Source organism: Musa acuminata, chromosome BXJ3-11, assembly GCF_036884655.1.
Source record: "Musa acuminata AAA Group cultivar baxijiao chromosome BXJ3-11, Cavendish_Baxijiao_AAA, whole genome shotgun sequence".
NCBI classification, from domain to species: Eukaryota; Viridiplantae; Streptophyta; class Magnoliopsida; order Zingiberales; family Musaceae; genus Musa; species Musa acuminata.
The window spans coordinates 31,011,723-31,027,500 of record NC_088359.1 but is presented as its reverse complement, the minus strand read 5'-3'; the positions used below and the strand labels follow the sequence as shown (position 1 = coordinate 31,027,500).

The following is a 15,778-nucleotide window of genomic DNA, read 5'->3' as shown; positions in this document are numbered from 1 at the left end:
ATGGGCGTTCGTTCTATGATCGGAAGCGGAGGGGATGCATTCGACGTGGAGGAGTTGGAGGGGCTAGGAGCGCTGCTTCGGGAGCAGAGAAGGCAAGAGGCGATCGATCGAGAGAGGGAGCTTAATATTTTTCGCAGCGGCTCCGCCCCACCTACTGTGGAGGGCTCCCTCACTGCCGTGGGAGGGCTCTTCGGCCTGGAGGTTGGCGCCAACGTGCCAGATTTACCGGAGTCTAAGAATGGAGATGGATCATTATCCGAGGAGGAGCTCCGTTCCAATCCCGCTTACCTCTCTTACTACTACTCGCATGTGAATCTGAACCCGCGGCTCCCACCTCCAGTGCTCTCCAAAGAGGACTGGAGGTCAACTCAGAGGCTTCAGGTGGGGAGATCGGTTATTGAGGAGATTGGAGATAGGAGGAAAGAGAGCCGTTGGGAGGAACAGGGTCATATATCACTGTTCTCGCAGCAGCCGCTGTTTAATCCACAGGAGCATGCTGTAGAGTCGAGAAAGGTACCTGGTTCAGGGGAGTGGCTGGACAAACCCGGAGACGAACTGATCAGGCTTCCACTCGGCCGGCAGAAGAGCTTTGCCGATGTCCTTCAGGTGACTCCAGCGCCACAAATTTCATCTTTCATCTCTCTCTCTCTCTCTCTCTCTCTCTCTCTCTCTCTCTCTCTCTCTCTCTCTCTATATATATATATATATATATATATATATATATATATATATATTTGTGTGTGTATATATATATATATATATAGTAATTAGTAATAAGGTATGTACTTTCTCATGAAGTGTTCTTTCATATCTTTGTCACAAATAAAGGATCCTTTGATGTAGAATCTCAAATTCATTGCAGAGACCTTTATGCTTTATATTAGTTTGGTCGTGATACCTTACACTATCTACTAGGTTGTCTAAGTTCAATACTCACGGTAACGTGATATCTGATATCTCCGTGCCACTGGGGCAGTCATCAAATTCCAATCTGCTGGAACTCATGGAAATGACTGGGGATGTGTTTAGGAGACATGGAAATAGCTGACAAATGTTCTGTTAGTACTTTCTAAAATTTTCAGTTAGTTAAATCATATTTGCAAGTGTCACCTGACTTGATTGTTACTGTTGCAACCAGCACAAAGACGTGTGTGACTAAGTTAATTCTGTGATTGAATTGAATATGTTCAGAAGTTCACTTTGAGGCATTTAGTTTAAACCCAATTATAATTACTATACCGATACTATGAAACTTGAACATGATAGTATGACTTAGACTTATTGATTATTAAGAGAATTATCCAAAATTACTACTGCTCTGCCGTTTGAATTTGTCGTAAACATAAAATTTTGATATAACTGTTCTGAATCTTCATTAATGTTATGATTCGTAAGTAATTGGTAGTCTTTTTGAAATGAAAAGCTGAGTGATCAGGAGGTGATTTCTGGCTAATTATGCGATCTCAATTTTCACATTGCATATAATTAGGAAGATTTTAGATCAGTATGATTGACCAGCATTTCACCTATGCCATCAGTGCATTGTTATTGTGCAGGATTTTGTATGCAAGATCAAAAAATGAATGACTTCGAAATTGTGTTGTCTGTTGCCCTTATATTTTATGCTACTCTCCCCTTTTGAATTTTACAATTCTAGAACATAAAGATGCTGATCGATTGTTTATCTTGCCCTAGGATTTGCATCAGATAAACTGTTTCTCTCTTTTCCCTTTTTAACTTCATTTATTTTTTGTGGGTGTGTGCTTTTCTAGGGCGACACTGGGTGCAAGACTCCCATCTCAAACCATCCATCACGCCCACAAAGTCGTAATGCATATGCAAATGGTCTCGAAGCATTAGGTTCTTCTGATTCTCAGCTTTCTTTGAACAATGACGTTTCAGCTTTAGGTAGGCAACAACCTGGTGAATATGTCATGAGTGTTGATGGTCTTCCACATAGTTTTACATCTGTTGGAAGTTCATCCCATATGAAAAGCACCACTCCTGATCCGCAGCTGGTTGCACGGGCTCCTAGTCCTCGTCTTCCACCTTTTGTTCTGAATGTTGGCGCCAATATCCAGAAAGATAAAGACAATCTGTCAGCTATAGTTGATTCTGATGACCTTATTGCTGCAATATCAGGTTTTAGCTTGTCAACTGATGGTGCAGTAGCTGCTGAAAATACCTCTCGAACAGAGCTTCAAAGCGAGTTGGATGATCACCACAAATTTCTTTTTGATTCGCTAACAAACCAAGAAAATATTAGGATGCGGGCTATCATGAAAGATTCTGATCCACATTCTTTAATAATTCCCTCTCTTCCACATTCATTGAAGGCTTCATTTCCTCATTCCACTACTGAAGGTCAGGTGGAGATAAGAAATTTGAGCTCGAGAGTAGGTGATCCAATTGAACCACGTAAATCCACTATCTCATCTGTCAAATCATATGTGAAATCACCTTCTTTACCTCTGGTTGCTAATGCTGGTGGTTCACCTGGTCATTATCAGAACCTTGAGAGTGTAGCTGCAGCTTTTGCAGGTAGCAGTGGGTTGAGTGCTTATTCTGTTAATCCTGCATTTCCTTCGATGCTGCAGAATCATATTAGCACAGGCGCTGTGCCTCCTTCATTTGAAAGTGGTGCTGCTGCTTCAGCAATTGCATCTCTTAGTATGGACCCTATGGTTTCTGGAGGAGGTATTTTTGCACCATCAAGTTTAGCTGGACTAACTGATCTGAAAAGTCTCGGTCAAATTGGTAATCAGTCAGCAATAGCAGCTCTCCAAACACCACCTAGTGACCCTCTTTACCTTCAGTACTTGAAGGCTGCTGAATATACTGCACAAGTTGCTGCTAGTTATGGTGATCCTTCCATGGAGAGGGGTTATGTGGGCAATTCTCATGCAGAATTGCTTGGGGTCCAGAATGCTTACATTGCATCATTGCTCCAATCACAGAAACAGTATGATCCCTCGCTTCTTGGCAAATTTGGGTTTACAAATCATGGTTACTATGGCAGTCCTGCTTTTGACCTGGGCTTATCATATCCAGGAAGCCCTTTAGCAGGACAAATTGATTCTCAAATTGGGCCTGGAAGCGCTCTTAAGCTTGGCGAGCACTACACACAATTTCCTTATGGCTTGAGAAATTTAAATGGAGGTACTACGGGATCATGGTATTTTGATCAATCTCATAACTTGGATAAACATTTTCGGTCCTCACTTTTAGAGGAGTTCAAGAACAATAAGACCAGATGCTTTGAACTTGCTGAGATTGCTGGTCATGTGGTTGAGTTTAGGTATGCGTAACTCACATGCTGGTCTTAACTCTTAAGCTTGTATCTTTTTCTTTTGGCTTTTGACAGAACAACTAGTTTCTTGCCCCACAGATGTACATCTGTTGGATTATTACCTTTACATTTGCTAAAGTTCATGTTAGAATCATGAAATAGATTCCTTGAAAAAAGTTGCAACTAATTCTAATTTATTTACCATGGAGTAAGCAAATATCAAAAAAATTTAAACACAAAGATTTTCAAATTTCATAAGCAAAGTTGACTTCACAAGGAACAAATTGCCGGATTATCCATTGAATGTTTATATATGGTTGCTTCTTGGGTCCAATTATAATAATCTTCTGATCATTAACCTGTGGCCTGAAATGTTATTCTGTAACTTGATATCCTTAGAGTTTGTTGTGGATATTGTGAATATCTAAATTTTAAATTTTTATTTGTGTGCAGTACTGACCAGTATGGGAGTCGATTTATACAGCAGAAACTTGAAACTGCCACAATTGAAGAGAAAAACATGGTTTTTGAAGAAATCATGCCACGTGCTCAGTCTTTGATGACCGATGTTTTTGGCAATTATGTGGTGCAAAAGGTATTGCAATTAGATGCGCTAACTGTCAAGTCTAGATTATTTGTGTTATAGACACGTCCTGCAACAGCTTACATTTGGCATTGTTCTAGTTTTTTGAGCATGGATCTACAGCTCAGAGAAGGAAACTGTCTGACCAACTCAATAAGCATGTGTTGGCTCTTAGCCTTCAAATGTATGGTTGTCGGGTAATTCAAAAGGTATTATAATTAAGGACATGTCTGTACACATGATTATTTCTAATATCTTTGTATCACTGTGGCTAATATCTGTTGTTCCATATAATTAAAGTTGGATCTGAAGTTTTATTTGTAATGAGATACAAACCTGTGCTTTGTTCTTGAATTTCATTTATCTAATATTTTGAACATCCATATAATCAAATAGTAGTTTATTTTCAGTTGTCTGGAGTCTCTACCACAGTCTGTCTCTGTCGTTTCTCTCCCCTTTCTCTTTTTCTATTATCAGTTATCTGGAGGCCTTATCACAGTCTGTCTCTGTCATTTCTCTGCTTTCTGTGTCCTCTCTCTGCTGAAAACAATAAACTTAAGTATTTGTTATAGGAGGAAATTCTTGTAGTGTTTGCCTTTTTCCAACTTAACAGGTACTCTTTTTTATGTTAGTTGGCCTTTAGGACTTCCATATGAAAAATCACTTACAAAGTATGTAATAGATAAATTTTGATAGGCTTCTCCCTTTCAGCTTTCATCCTTTTTTCTTAAAGACTGGTTAGTATGAGTATAGTGCATCATCCATATGGACACTGTACAACAACATTTGAATATTAAATACATACCCATTTAACTGAATGAAGTATTTTTACCTAGTGAACAGCAAGGTAATTTTGGTAATTCTTTCTGATCAAAGATAACCTCAGCTCAAATATGTTCCTAATTGATTTTCTAGTCGTTTAATAGCATGTTAATGGCTTATTGAAGTTATTGGAAAATGAAATCTGACCTATTTCACAGGCCATAGAAGTTGTTGATTTGGACCTGAAGAAAAAAATGGTTTTGGAGCTTGATGGGCATGTCATGCGTTGTGTACGTGACCAGAATGGGAACCATGTCATCCAGAAATGTATCGAGTGTGTTCCCCAGGATGCAATTCAGTTTATCATATCAACCTTCTATGATCAAGTTGTAACATTATCTACTCATCCATATGGCTGTCGTGTCATACAGGTTTATTGCCCTTGAACTTTACTATTCTTGAAAGTTTAGATGCTGTATTCATTTTGGCTGTACTCCCTGCTGAGCTTTTTTTTCCTGGTTCAGAGAGTACTGGAGTATTGTGATGACCCTAACACTCAACAGATTGTGATGGGAGAAATTCTACAATCTGTTAGCTTGTTGACTCAAGACCAGTATGGAAATTATGTTGTCCAGGTTCCTTATCTATCTGTAATTTTTTGCTCCAAAGATGCATGGTTCATGTTTTATCGACTAGTGGCACTTATTAGCTCCCATTATTTTAAACTAAAATAACTTATATATATTTGTTAGTCTTGTGCAGTTTTTTTTTATACTTATATAGTTATATGTGTATGTGGCTTTATGATTATTTAGGCTGAAAGATCCTGTATTCTGTATGTTGTTACTGAACTAATCTAATGACCATATTATCCTAACATATGGGCAATTTTTTCTTATAATAAAACAACCTCTAGCAAATATTTTAAGATTATCTTGATGTGTCAAACTGTGCTCCTCATTTATTGGCTTTACTGTTAATGAAATAACAGAGCATATCCTCGATATACTTTTAGACTAGGCATCGGCATAAGTAAGGCTTACCAATGATGCCATTGAGACCTTCCAAGATTTCCTCCTGCCTTGGAATTTTTACATAGAAGTATGGGTAACATTCATCAAACAAGCTAAAGGGGCATTAGAGATAACTTGGAATTTGAAGACTATTGAATTTTTAACCAACATAATTTTATTCTCTTGGTTTCAAACAGGAGATTTTTTGCTTCTCCCGGTTATATGAGAAAACTTGATTAATATAATTTAATTCTTTGATACTTTGTTAAAGAGAAATCCGGATAGAATTCGTAGAAAGAGCAAGGTGTGCTTTGATTTTTTTTGAACTAAAAAGAAATTTCCATTACGTAAATGGTGTTCACACATGGACTCACTTTTTACCCATCAATTGTGCAACAGTGCACTAGTATGTCTCAACAGAGGCATGTCCTTTGCTTGTGCCATTTATGAATAAAAAGAACTACTTTTTATATGGTTTTACTTCAATGCTATCCCCTTTACCATTTTTGTCAGACACATTGTTTCCTTATGACATCATGTGGCAAGACTGACACTTCATTGGTACTCTAGAGAGATTATGCTGTAGCTTCCTCTTTACAACTTGTGCTGTGCCTAGAATAGTTAAGTCATGAAACCTGCAAGTCTTGTGCTTGACTGACTCACCTCTTTTTTAATGTTTCTTCCAGTGTGACATTTGCAATCTTTACTCTCTATGCTTGAATTTTCCTACTTGAGATTTATTTTTTGACAGCATGTTTTGGAGCATGGGAAACCTAGTGAGAGGTCTGCCATCATTAAGAAGTTAGCCGGACAGATAGTTCAGATGAGTCTACATAAGTTTGCTTCGAATGTTGTTGAAAAATGTTTGACTTTTGGCAGTCTCGAGGAACGTCAAATATTGGTGAATGAAATGCTTGGTTCAACTGATGAGAATGAGCCTCTTCAGGTTTCTTTCTTCCCGTTGTTCAAAATGTTTTTCTGAATTACACTATTTTGTAATTTTCTTGGATTAGTAAATTATTCATATTGTGGTTTCACCCGACTTTTAACTTTTAGGAGGATTCACATGTTTGGAAGTTTATTTCCTACACTGTATATATTTGAAATCTTTGAATCATCATTGAATTCCAGCCATTTTATTATTGTAGAAGATAAAGAAATGAATTGCAGAGATCAATCAGAAGCATAGCACTTAGGGTTTAATGGACCAAACAGATTGTAAACAATTATAATTCTTCAGTTACTGATAGACCAAATCTCATGACTCAACCCTTGTCAGAGATCATGGCATCTCACTTGATCTGCAAATATGAGCAAGCTAGTTGCTGTTAACCTAATAATGTGTTTTATGTTTAGCCATCTATTACTGTGCTGAAATTTTATTTTGGTTACCCTGATTGTGATTTTACCAATATAATTGTTGCTAAGCATAAACAGTCATTGGATGCTTAATAATTTAGGAGTGCCAACAAATGTAAGCATTTGTCACAGTAAGTTTCTTCTAGACATACCAGACAATTGTTAGTAACCATGTAGTGGTTTGGACAGGTTTAGAAGGGCAGTTTGATGTAGGCAGAAGAAATAACCACATAAAGTCTGTCCCAATTCATGGGTGGGACTGGGGCACTCTGCTTCCTCTTGTGACCGTGAGACTTGGTGTGTTTCATTTATTAAAGTATCTGGAACATTAGCCTTCACAAAATGCATCACTTAAACGCATGTAGCAGTTATTCTGTAGTAATTCTAGGACATGATCATAAGCTTCCACATTATCTTGGTGAAAATTTTTCTTTATGAAGATCTGCTTTCTTAAACTAGTCAACCACGACAGGGAATATATTGTTAGATACAGTAAGCGAATGCATAATAGTAAGTTACTACACAAAAACATAAGCTTTTTAACTATACAAATAAAAGTCATGCAAATAGCTATAACCTTGATAAGAAATGAAAATGTACAAACAATTTCTTAATTTTAGGCATTACTTATAAGTTAAGCTCTTAAACAAGACCTGGAATAGATATGTCCAGTATTAAGAAATTTGTCGTAAGGTAATGGTATGATTTTGAGAAATTATTGCTGTTCTTTTAAGGTTCACGATCAACTCTCTACACTACTTAATATCTAACCCAATATTTTGTTTACAACAGAGTTTCTTCCTGTCAGTAGAAGGCAATGCTTTGTTGTATTCTAACTATTTCGAGGTGCTTGGTTACTGTAGTCTGAGCCAAAGAATTATATGCTCGACAGAAAATATAACTATTTTGACTATTGTGCTTATGTTTTCTCTATGTTCGTGTCAGGCCATGATGAAAGATCAGTTTGGTAACTATGTTGTACAGAAAGTATTGGAGACTTGTGATGATCAGCAACGTGAACTGATTCTGTCACGAATAAAGGTCCACTTGAATGCTTTGAAAAAATATACCTACGGAAAGCATATAGTTGCTCGTGTAGAGAAACTTGTTGCAGCCGGGGGTAAGGCACAATAGTCTCTTTTAGTTCCTTTTACTTGATTTGTTTATATGTCCCATTCTTGTGGAATAAAGGCCAAACGGTTATTAAACCTTGAAGTTTGGAGTAAATTTCAATTTATCTTTTTCGTCGCTCGACTCACTAGCTTAACTAATATCTCAATCAAGTCTTTACGCCAGCTTCTGTCCACAAGCATCGATGGAAAACTGTCATGGTTGCACATTGTGCAAGTCTTATTGTTCAGCCATATTAGATTTTTATTGGGCGTATAGACGGAAGCCGACGGTAAGATTTGATTAATAGTGTTAATCGAAGTTCATGAGTCAATCGACAAAATAAAATTTTGTCCCGAAGTTAAAAAGGATTATTGATACATTCGATGCCAGCATTTCTGTTTCTTAATCATTATCTTGAGTTCTACTAGTAACCACTGCTGATTTCACTTTGCTAGACTCTTCCGTGGCCTCTTCGGCTCTATCTGAATGTTTCTATTTCTATGTTGTTTCGCAGAACGGCGGATCGGATTTCAGACCCAGCATGCATCTTCGATTGCATGAGAATGACATTGTACAGCTGAGGCTAGTGTGAGCTTCCCGGCTTTGCGTGTAGGCTGGTACAGGCTTAGTTGGCAATAATAATGCTGCTTGTACTGAAGTTTGTACATTCTCTAGGTGAACTAATAGTTTGTCACACCATGGCTGAGGCTCAGATGGGTTAGCACATATATGATGTCTTCACAGAGAAGATAGTTGTTTGTACAAGGTTTATATGGGTGTAAATTAAAAGATGGTGATGAAGAAATGTTAACAAGAAAGACTGTAAAAAATGTCGGTTACCGAGAGCTGTTCGTCTGTCCGAAAGGTTGTTTCGTGTTCCTGTTTTATTTGATCATGGAATGTTCCTGAGATACAATTTAGGTAGTAGCTAATTCTACCTATTTATTCCAATGTCTTTGCAAAATTCGACTTATGGCTGTTTATGTGAAGTGCTACAGTTCATGTGCTTACTTGTCATGTATTATTCCGAGACTTGCCATTGCCAGGCTTTTTGCGTGCATGCAATTGTTGTATTTGGCAACCTCAGGTGTCTCAGATGGTAGAGAGAGAGAGAGAGAGAGAGAGAGATGCTGAAGATACATCTACCAGTAGAGCAGTAACGGCTAAATAACATATGAAGGTCCTGCTTACATTTCACAGAACACATGCATCTCTCTCTCTCTCTCTCTCTTTGTGTCTGTCTGTCTGTCTATCTTGCAGGAGGGCAGAAGGTGATGAGGTATCTCGATGCCCTGCATATGTTCAGGCTGGAAGAGTCGTCGAAGGCGAAGCTGTAAGCACGAGGGCAAATGGACTTGAAGAGATGGGAGAAGAGGGTGGGTTTGCAGATCTTGGGCGAGCCGTAGTCCCCGGTGCAGCAGTACTTGTCCGCCTTCAGCGCCAAGCACGCGCTCTTGCACCCCACCACCTTCCCGTTCTGCTTCACCTCGAGCTTGGAAGGGCAGCAGACGTTCAAGTCCACCTCGCACCCGGCCACGCCGCAGCCAACACCTCCCCCGACCGGGGCCATGGTGACGGGGAGGTTGAAGCCGTCGACCAGGCTCACGTCGTAGAAGTGGAGAGGTGACCGGTCGGTGCCGAAGGTCATCTCCACCACCGTCGCCGGTGGCGCTCCTCCGGCGCCCTTGCACTGCAGCATCCCGCCGCAGTCGCCGCTGTCGCAGCTCCCTTTCCCTTGGCCGTCGAAACCGCAGCCCTGCCTGCCCCAGACCCGCCCCGACCACCAGCTCGGCACGTCGAAGACCGCCTCCTCGCCGAGGCCGAGGTGGAAGCCGCCGTCCTCTGGTGTTGCATGACCGGCGCTGCCGAGCACTCCAGGCCACACGCTGTAGTTGCAGTTGTTCACCAGTATCAGCTGGATTTCATCTGAAACAACAAAGAAGAAGGTCAGGACGTCGTCAAGCCCTGCCGTAGAGGCTGCTTGCTTGTGCTTCGAGGCTCACAGGATAAGGAGATAGGGAGGAGGAGGCAGACAAGGAACAGGTGTTGCCGGGCAGCTGGCATTGTTCTTCCTGTCGAGGGGGATTTCGTTGCGGTGAAGCAAAGCGGCAACGGCCAGCGATTTATAGGGGAAGAGGCAGTGAGTGCTTCATAATAATCCCCGCAGCATACGTCCTCTGTTCCTTCCTTTTTCTTCTTTGCTGCTTTGCCTAATCTCTGTCCGAGGGAGGGAGGGAGGACATATGCTTTGCTTGCTATTGGGTTTTCCTCTCCAACCTCTTACTCTTACCAACGATATGATTGAAGATTGCTTTTTTGAAACCTCTCTTTATTATTTATTTATTTATAATTTTATATTAAAAACTTTATTTTTAAAAAAAATATCTTTATATATATATATATATTATATATATATATATATATGTATACATATATATTAATCCTCGATTCAATTCGAATATAACCTTTTCACTCTTTACCTATAATTCCCCCCACTCCTTTTTTTTATTTTTTTTTATTTTTTTTTCTCTTCTTCTTGATCATAGAGATGACGTAAAATGATGGGAAAAAAAGACAAATGATGAAATGGGATGAAGTAAAAAAAAAAAAAAAAAGATAAGAAATAGTTTTTGATATTTATTATAATGACCTAATATTTTTAAGATTATATGTACCTTCTAATATTCTAGAAGATATTATTTTCTATATCGTTTACCTTAATCAAAAGATATCATGTTTCGGACCTTTACAATTTGAGAGATTATGATTTATAAAATATTATTTTATTAATTTTTAAGGGATTATAAATAAATAATAAGATGATTATGAATAGTAAGAAGACTTTAAATAGTAAGCTCCTATTATTATTAGTTCAACATTACAACTCAGATAGACTTATATTTAATTACTATATTATTATTAATTTTAGTTTATGTATTTTGATTAGTGAATTAAGTTCAACGAAGTTATCTAATGATACGAAAACGATCTAACATCCATCACCATCTATGGATGCTTTGGTGAGTCATCTTAGAGGTGGCTTTGCCTCAAAGTACGAGACTTGGAATAATAAATATGTCTTTCTTTTTGTAGAATAAGATCAAAGGAAAAAAATATATAAATTGGTGTGAATTCTTTGTTGTTAGAAGAAACAATGGTGTGATTTTTTCCATGATTAAGATGGCATAAGCTCCTTGTGAATATTAGATATTTCTCAACAATTTTTTCTCGAATTTTTTATGTAAGTAAGAATTGTTATTGTCACATCCCAGATTTATAAAAAGTAAATTATTATGTTAATATTTTATAATTTATAAAAAATATATTTTTTTATTTTTAAATTCAAATCTTTATCTTTATAATAATATTTTTTAATAAAAAATGAATCATATTTTCTTGATAGAGTAAAAAAAAGGTGTCGCTTTTACCTTAATCTCAAATCTATTATGAAGTAATATATTACTTTAAAAATAAATATAAGATAAAAATACACCATATATATATATATATATATATATATATATATATATATATATATATATATATATTAGTAGAAACCTTCAAAAAATTATAAAAATAATTTTAATATTTATGAAATATATATAATAATTTAATATAAAACAATAACATATCAATTCATTATAAAATTGATGCATCATAAAAATAATTATTATTATTATGTAATAAATAAAATCATATATCAGTCACATGTAACACATCTCGATAACATATATAACGATCAAATAACAAAGACGTGTATTATATCCAATGGTATACTCTTTGAATGTTGAATAAAATGACATATTCTATGGGATGGATCCGTCCTAATAGCGGATAGATAGAACTCATATTATATTTCCAATAGTGAATGAAGTGATATCTCTCACTTGCCCAAGTGGGGTCACATTCATTCCAACAATGGATGAAGGAATTATCTAACTATCACATCCGATTGCTCACTAATCTCAAAAGGAAATTGCTTCATTCATTTACATTCATTCATTCATGCATACATCTAAGAAATAATATGATAAAATATTATAAATGACCATACTTGATGTATTATTTGCTAGACTATGTTTATTATTGGCTCCATATTATGATAGGCTCATAGCTCTTTTCACACATATTGCACTTCTAATATAGACCATAAGGGTAGTCACATATACTACATGATAATAATTATATTAATATCATATACATAATCTAAAAATAAAAATAAAAAGTCAATAATCATTTCTAAATAATACATTCAGATAAAATTTTTAATTTTATCAAATCATAAAAAATGGCATTAATCTCTGAATAATCCTTAATCAATCATAACCTTTATTGGAATAACCAAATTGACTTAAACCATACTCAATTAAATTTTAATCTAATGGAATCGACCTCAAATCCTTATAGAACTAATATAATTTAGATTTAATTAATCTTAATTAGATCAAGTAGTTTTGAACTAATCAAGTTGGAATCACCACTTGATCGGATCAAATCCACTCAATTACTAATTTTAAACTAATAAAGGAATAAAAAAAATTGGACTACATTGTATAGTGTTAGTTTGGACTGTACCGACTCACCTAAGTCTTGGACGATCATATGCATCATACATGCTTATCTCAAGTAATAGGTTGGATTGTATAGTTAAGTGGGTCTAACTTCATAGGTTAGATTGAACCTCACTCATGAGTTAGGTCGAGTTTTACTATTGAACTTGATCACATTGACTCACGGGTTGAGTTGTGTTTAGCTATATGGGTTGAGTCATACTTGGCCATATGGACTGAGTTATGCTTGCCACATGAGTTGGACCATGTTTGGCACTATGAATTGAGTTATACTTGGCCACATAAGTTATACCATATTAAGTATATGGGTTGGGTTATGCATAATCACATGAAATGGGTCATATCTAGTCATATAAGTAAAGTTGTATCTAACCACATGTGTTGTGCCATGTTTAGCCACATGAGCTAGGTTGTATATGACCATATATACTCGATCATGTCTATTCACATGGGTCGAATCGTATTTCGCCATTGGATCATACAAACCACACATAATGAACTATACTTAGTCACATTAGCTAGGTTATATCTAACATGCTAGATTGTGCCGAACCACATGAATTGATTTAATCAATCAACTTAATTACTCCTAGTTTGATCATTCTTATTAAATCAGATTTAATATTTTAAATTATTAAAGAGTAATTCAAATCCATAAATTAAGTAATGTAGATTCATGATGTTAAATGTAAAGCTAATTAAATTATAAAAATTCACATATAATTTTTGAAATATAAATATATCTAACTAAATGAATTAAAACTATTATATTGATATAAAAATGTTAATAATATTAAAATTTATTTAAGCTCGAGAGACTATTATAAGTCAAATAATTATTCTAACATTATAAATCAATTATTATTATTATTTATTAATCATTAATTCTTGAGATTAAAATATTATTATATATCATAAAATTTTAACCATTAATTAAAACATAAATCAAAGTTGGTTATAATAAAATAGAAGTTCCTACCTCTCCTCAAGCATCCTATTAACTACTACTAGGTCCCATAAAAAGCTAGAGAAGAGTAATCCCTTTTCTATAAGAGAGAGAAATCTGGTTTCTTTTAAAGATAAACAATAATTTATAATTTTTATTTTACTTTCACACATAAGATAGAATTATAATATTTATTTATTATGATTCACATACAAAAAAAATATAATTTAAACTAATTACTTTCTTGAATTAACATCGCTTATTAGGAAATGCATCGACTAATAATTTAATTGATTAACAAATTTTTTTAACTTATCTACGTAACTAAGAAAATTGATTTTAATATTTTTTTAACCATACTATACAAATAAAAAAAAGTTAATAATTTAAATAAAATAGTATAATTATTTATAGTAATTAATTTACATCGTAGAAAGAAAAATTATGGGTGATTAGAGTTATAATAAATACTCAAGAAAATTAGATGAAACCTTTGAATTAACCCACCCCCATGCCTCCATCATCATTATCCTCCATCGCTGCCAGATAGATGTTCTTCTGACAAAAGGCAGTAAGTAAGTGAGTAAGCCTTCGAGATATCCACTAATTAATCGAGAGAAAATGACACTAATTAAGTGGAAGAAAGAGAGAAGCAACCAAAAAGGTTGTAATGGCGTGACTTCCATTTCACATCAAGAACAAATCTTGAGAGCTTCTTCGAGTCAAGCAAACTGTGCTCGACTTGCTGACGACGTGCAGGAAGAAGCCCAAGTCACAGACAGACTATTCAACGCGACGGCCAAACACTCCACGACGAGTAACCATCAGGTCAGATGGAAAGCGACGAAGGATGACAAACAAACGGCAGCAGGCGATTGTTTCTTTGCGATGTGAGATTTGGAGCCCAAATTCTCCGCCCATCTTTGTTCAAAGTCGTACGGGCTGCGCCGCACGTCGAAGGAGACCGAATACCAAATATTTCACTTCGACTTTTCTTTTTCTCCTCTAAATTTAAAAAAAGTAGTATTCTTTAATGAATTTATAAAAGGTTAAATAAGTTTAATATTATTAACTCGAACTTAAATTCAATAAATTAATGTCAAGTAGTATCTTGGATATTACTCTCTATTAGTAAAAAAATCATGTTATGCTTTTACTATTAAAAAAAAATTAATGTCAAAATCTAAGATCAAATAGTAATAGATCAAATTTACGATGTATGTCTTTTGATGTCATCCATAAATTTTTTATCTGATTTACACTAGCATCATCGTCACATCAAAAAGTTATAGCGATGTTGATCTACAATAAGAATTAGACCGCTATAAACGATAAATTATAAATAAATATGGGATAAAAAGTATCTGTAATCTCTCGATAATATCATGTATTAGTCTATAATAATATTCATAGTATATCTTATCTAATTAGATAGTACCACATGATCTAATACTCTCAATTCAAGTACTTCTCGAATTTATTTTAAATATAATCAAAGCTTATCTCTATACTTCAAAAAAAATTAATCTAGATTAATGTTTTATCCTTATAAATAGACTGCCTATGTATGCATGATGAGGTTCTCAATAAAATTTTCCCAACAAAAATGCACTATAATTTTTAGATTAAAGACAATAAAATAATTACGTACATCAGAAAAAGTCTTATCACGAATACCCCCCGACGTATGATTCGCAGGCCTTTCTTACTCGATTGAATGTACATGTTGTATGCATTGGGTATTAGAAAGATATGTGGAGCTATCAACTGAAGTCCACGCATGTCGAGTGGAGGTTGATGTGCCTCCGACCCTCCCCAATGGCGAGAAGCTCTTAGTCGGCTTCCCGTGGTATGCATTATTAAGTCTCTATCCCGTGACGTGTCGTAGTTGCCCACCGACCGTAAACTAAGTGAATCGATGAGGTGCCATGTCATATGTCAACGAATCATTTTGACCGCCATCCATCCATTTCTTTCGGATCAATTGCCGAAAGAAGAAGTCCCATTAGGCATACACTTGTTTAATGTAGTTGTTGTTGCGTTCCGATGGTCTTTTGTGGGTGCTCAAGTCAACGACTCAACTTCTTTAGTAGCAACCGGTGTTTGGGTAAAAGACGTTGTTGTTTCGGTGTTTCTAAGTCA

General features: G+C 35.8%; 2 protein-coding genes across 2 annotated transcripts in view; one reads left to right on the top strand and one right to left on the bottom strand.

Moving 5' to 3' along the window:
- LOC103972278 (pumilio homolog 2) overlaps positions 1-9,070 on the top strand; it is a 9,505-nt gene extending 435 nt beyond the window's left edge. Inside the window, exons 1-9 of the mRNA XM_009386565.3 lie at positions 1-606; positions 1,773-3,298; positions 3,743-3,884; positions 3,974-4,081; positions 4,853-5,065; positions 5,159-5,269; positions 6,399-6,593; positions 7,952-8,126; positions 8,634-9,070. The exon at positions 1-606 is cut by the window's left edge and continues 435 nt beyond it. Of these exons, the coding sequence (XP_009384840.2) occupies positions 1-606; positions 1,773-3,298; positions 3,743-3,884; positions 3,974-4,081; positions 4,853-5,065; positions 5,159-5,269; positions 6,399-6,593; positions 7,952-8,126; positions 8,634-8,680 (3,123 nt within the window). The 3' untranslated portion in view covers positions 8,681-9,070. The remainder of the gene's footprint in view (positions 607-1,772; positions 3,299-3,742; positions 3,885-3,973; positions 4,082-4,852; positions 5,066-5,158; positions 5,270-6,398; positions 6,594-7,951; positions 8,127-8,633) is intronic.
- Positions 9,071-9,247: 177 nt separating this feature from the next.
- Positions 9,248-10,296, bottom strand: LOC103972277 (thaumatin-like protein). Its single transcript, XM_009386564.3, has 2 exons — positions 10,123-10,296; positions 9,248-10,045 (listed from the first exon to the last, which is right to left on the bottom strand). Exons 1-2 carry the CDS (start codon positions 10,181-10,183, stop codon positions 9,369-9,371), a joined length of 738 nt encoding a protein of 245 aa, XP_009384839.2. The 5' UTR covers positions 10,184-10,296; the 3' UTR covers positions 9,248-9,368.
- Between the last annotated feature and the right edge of the window lie 5,482 nt (positions 10,297-15,778).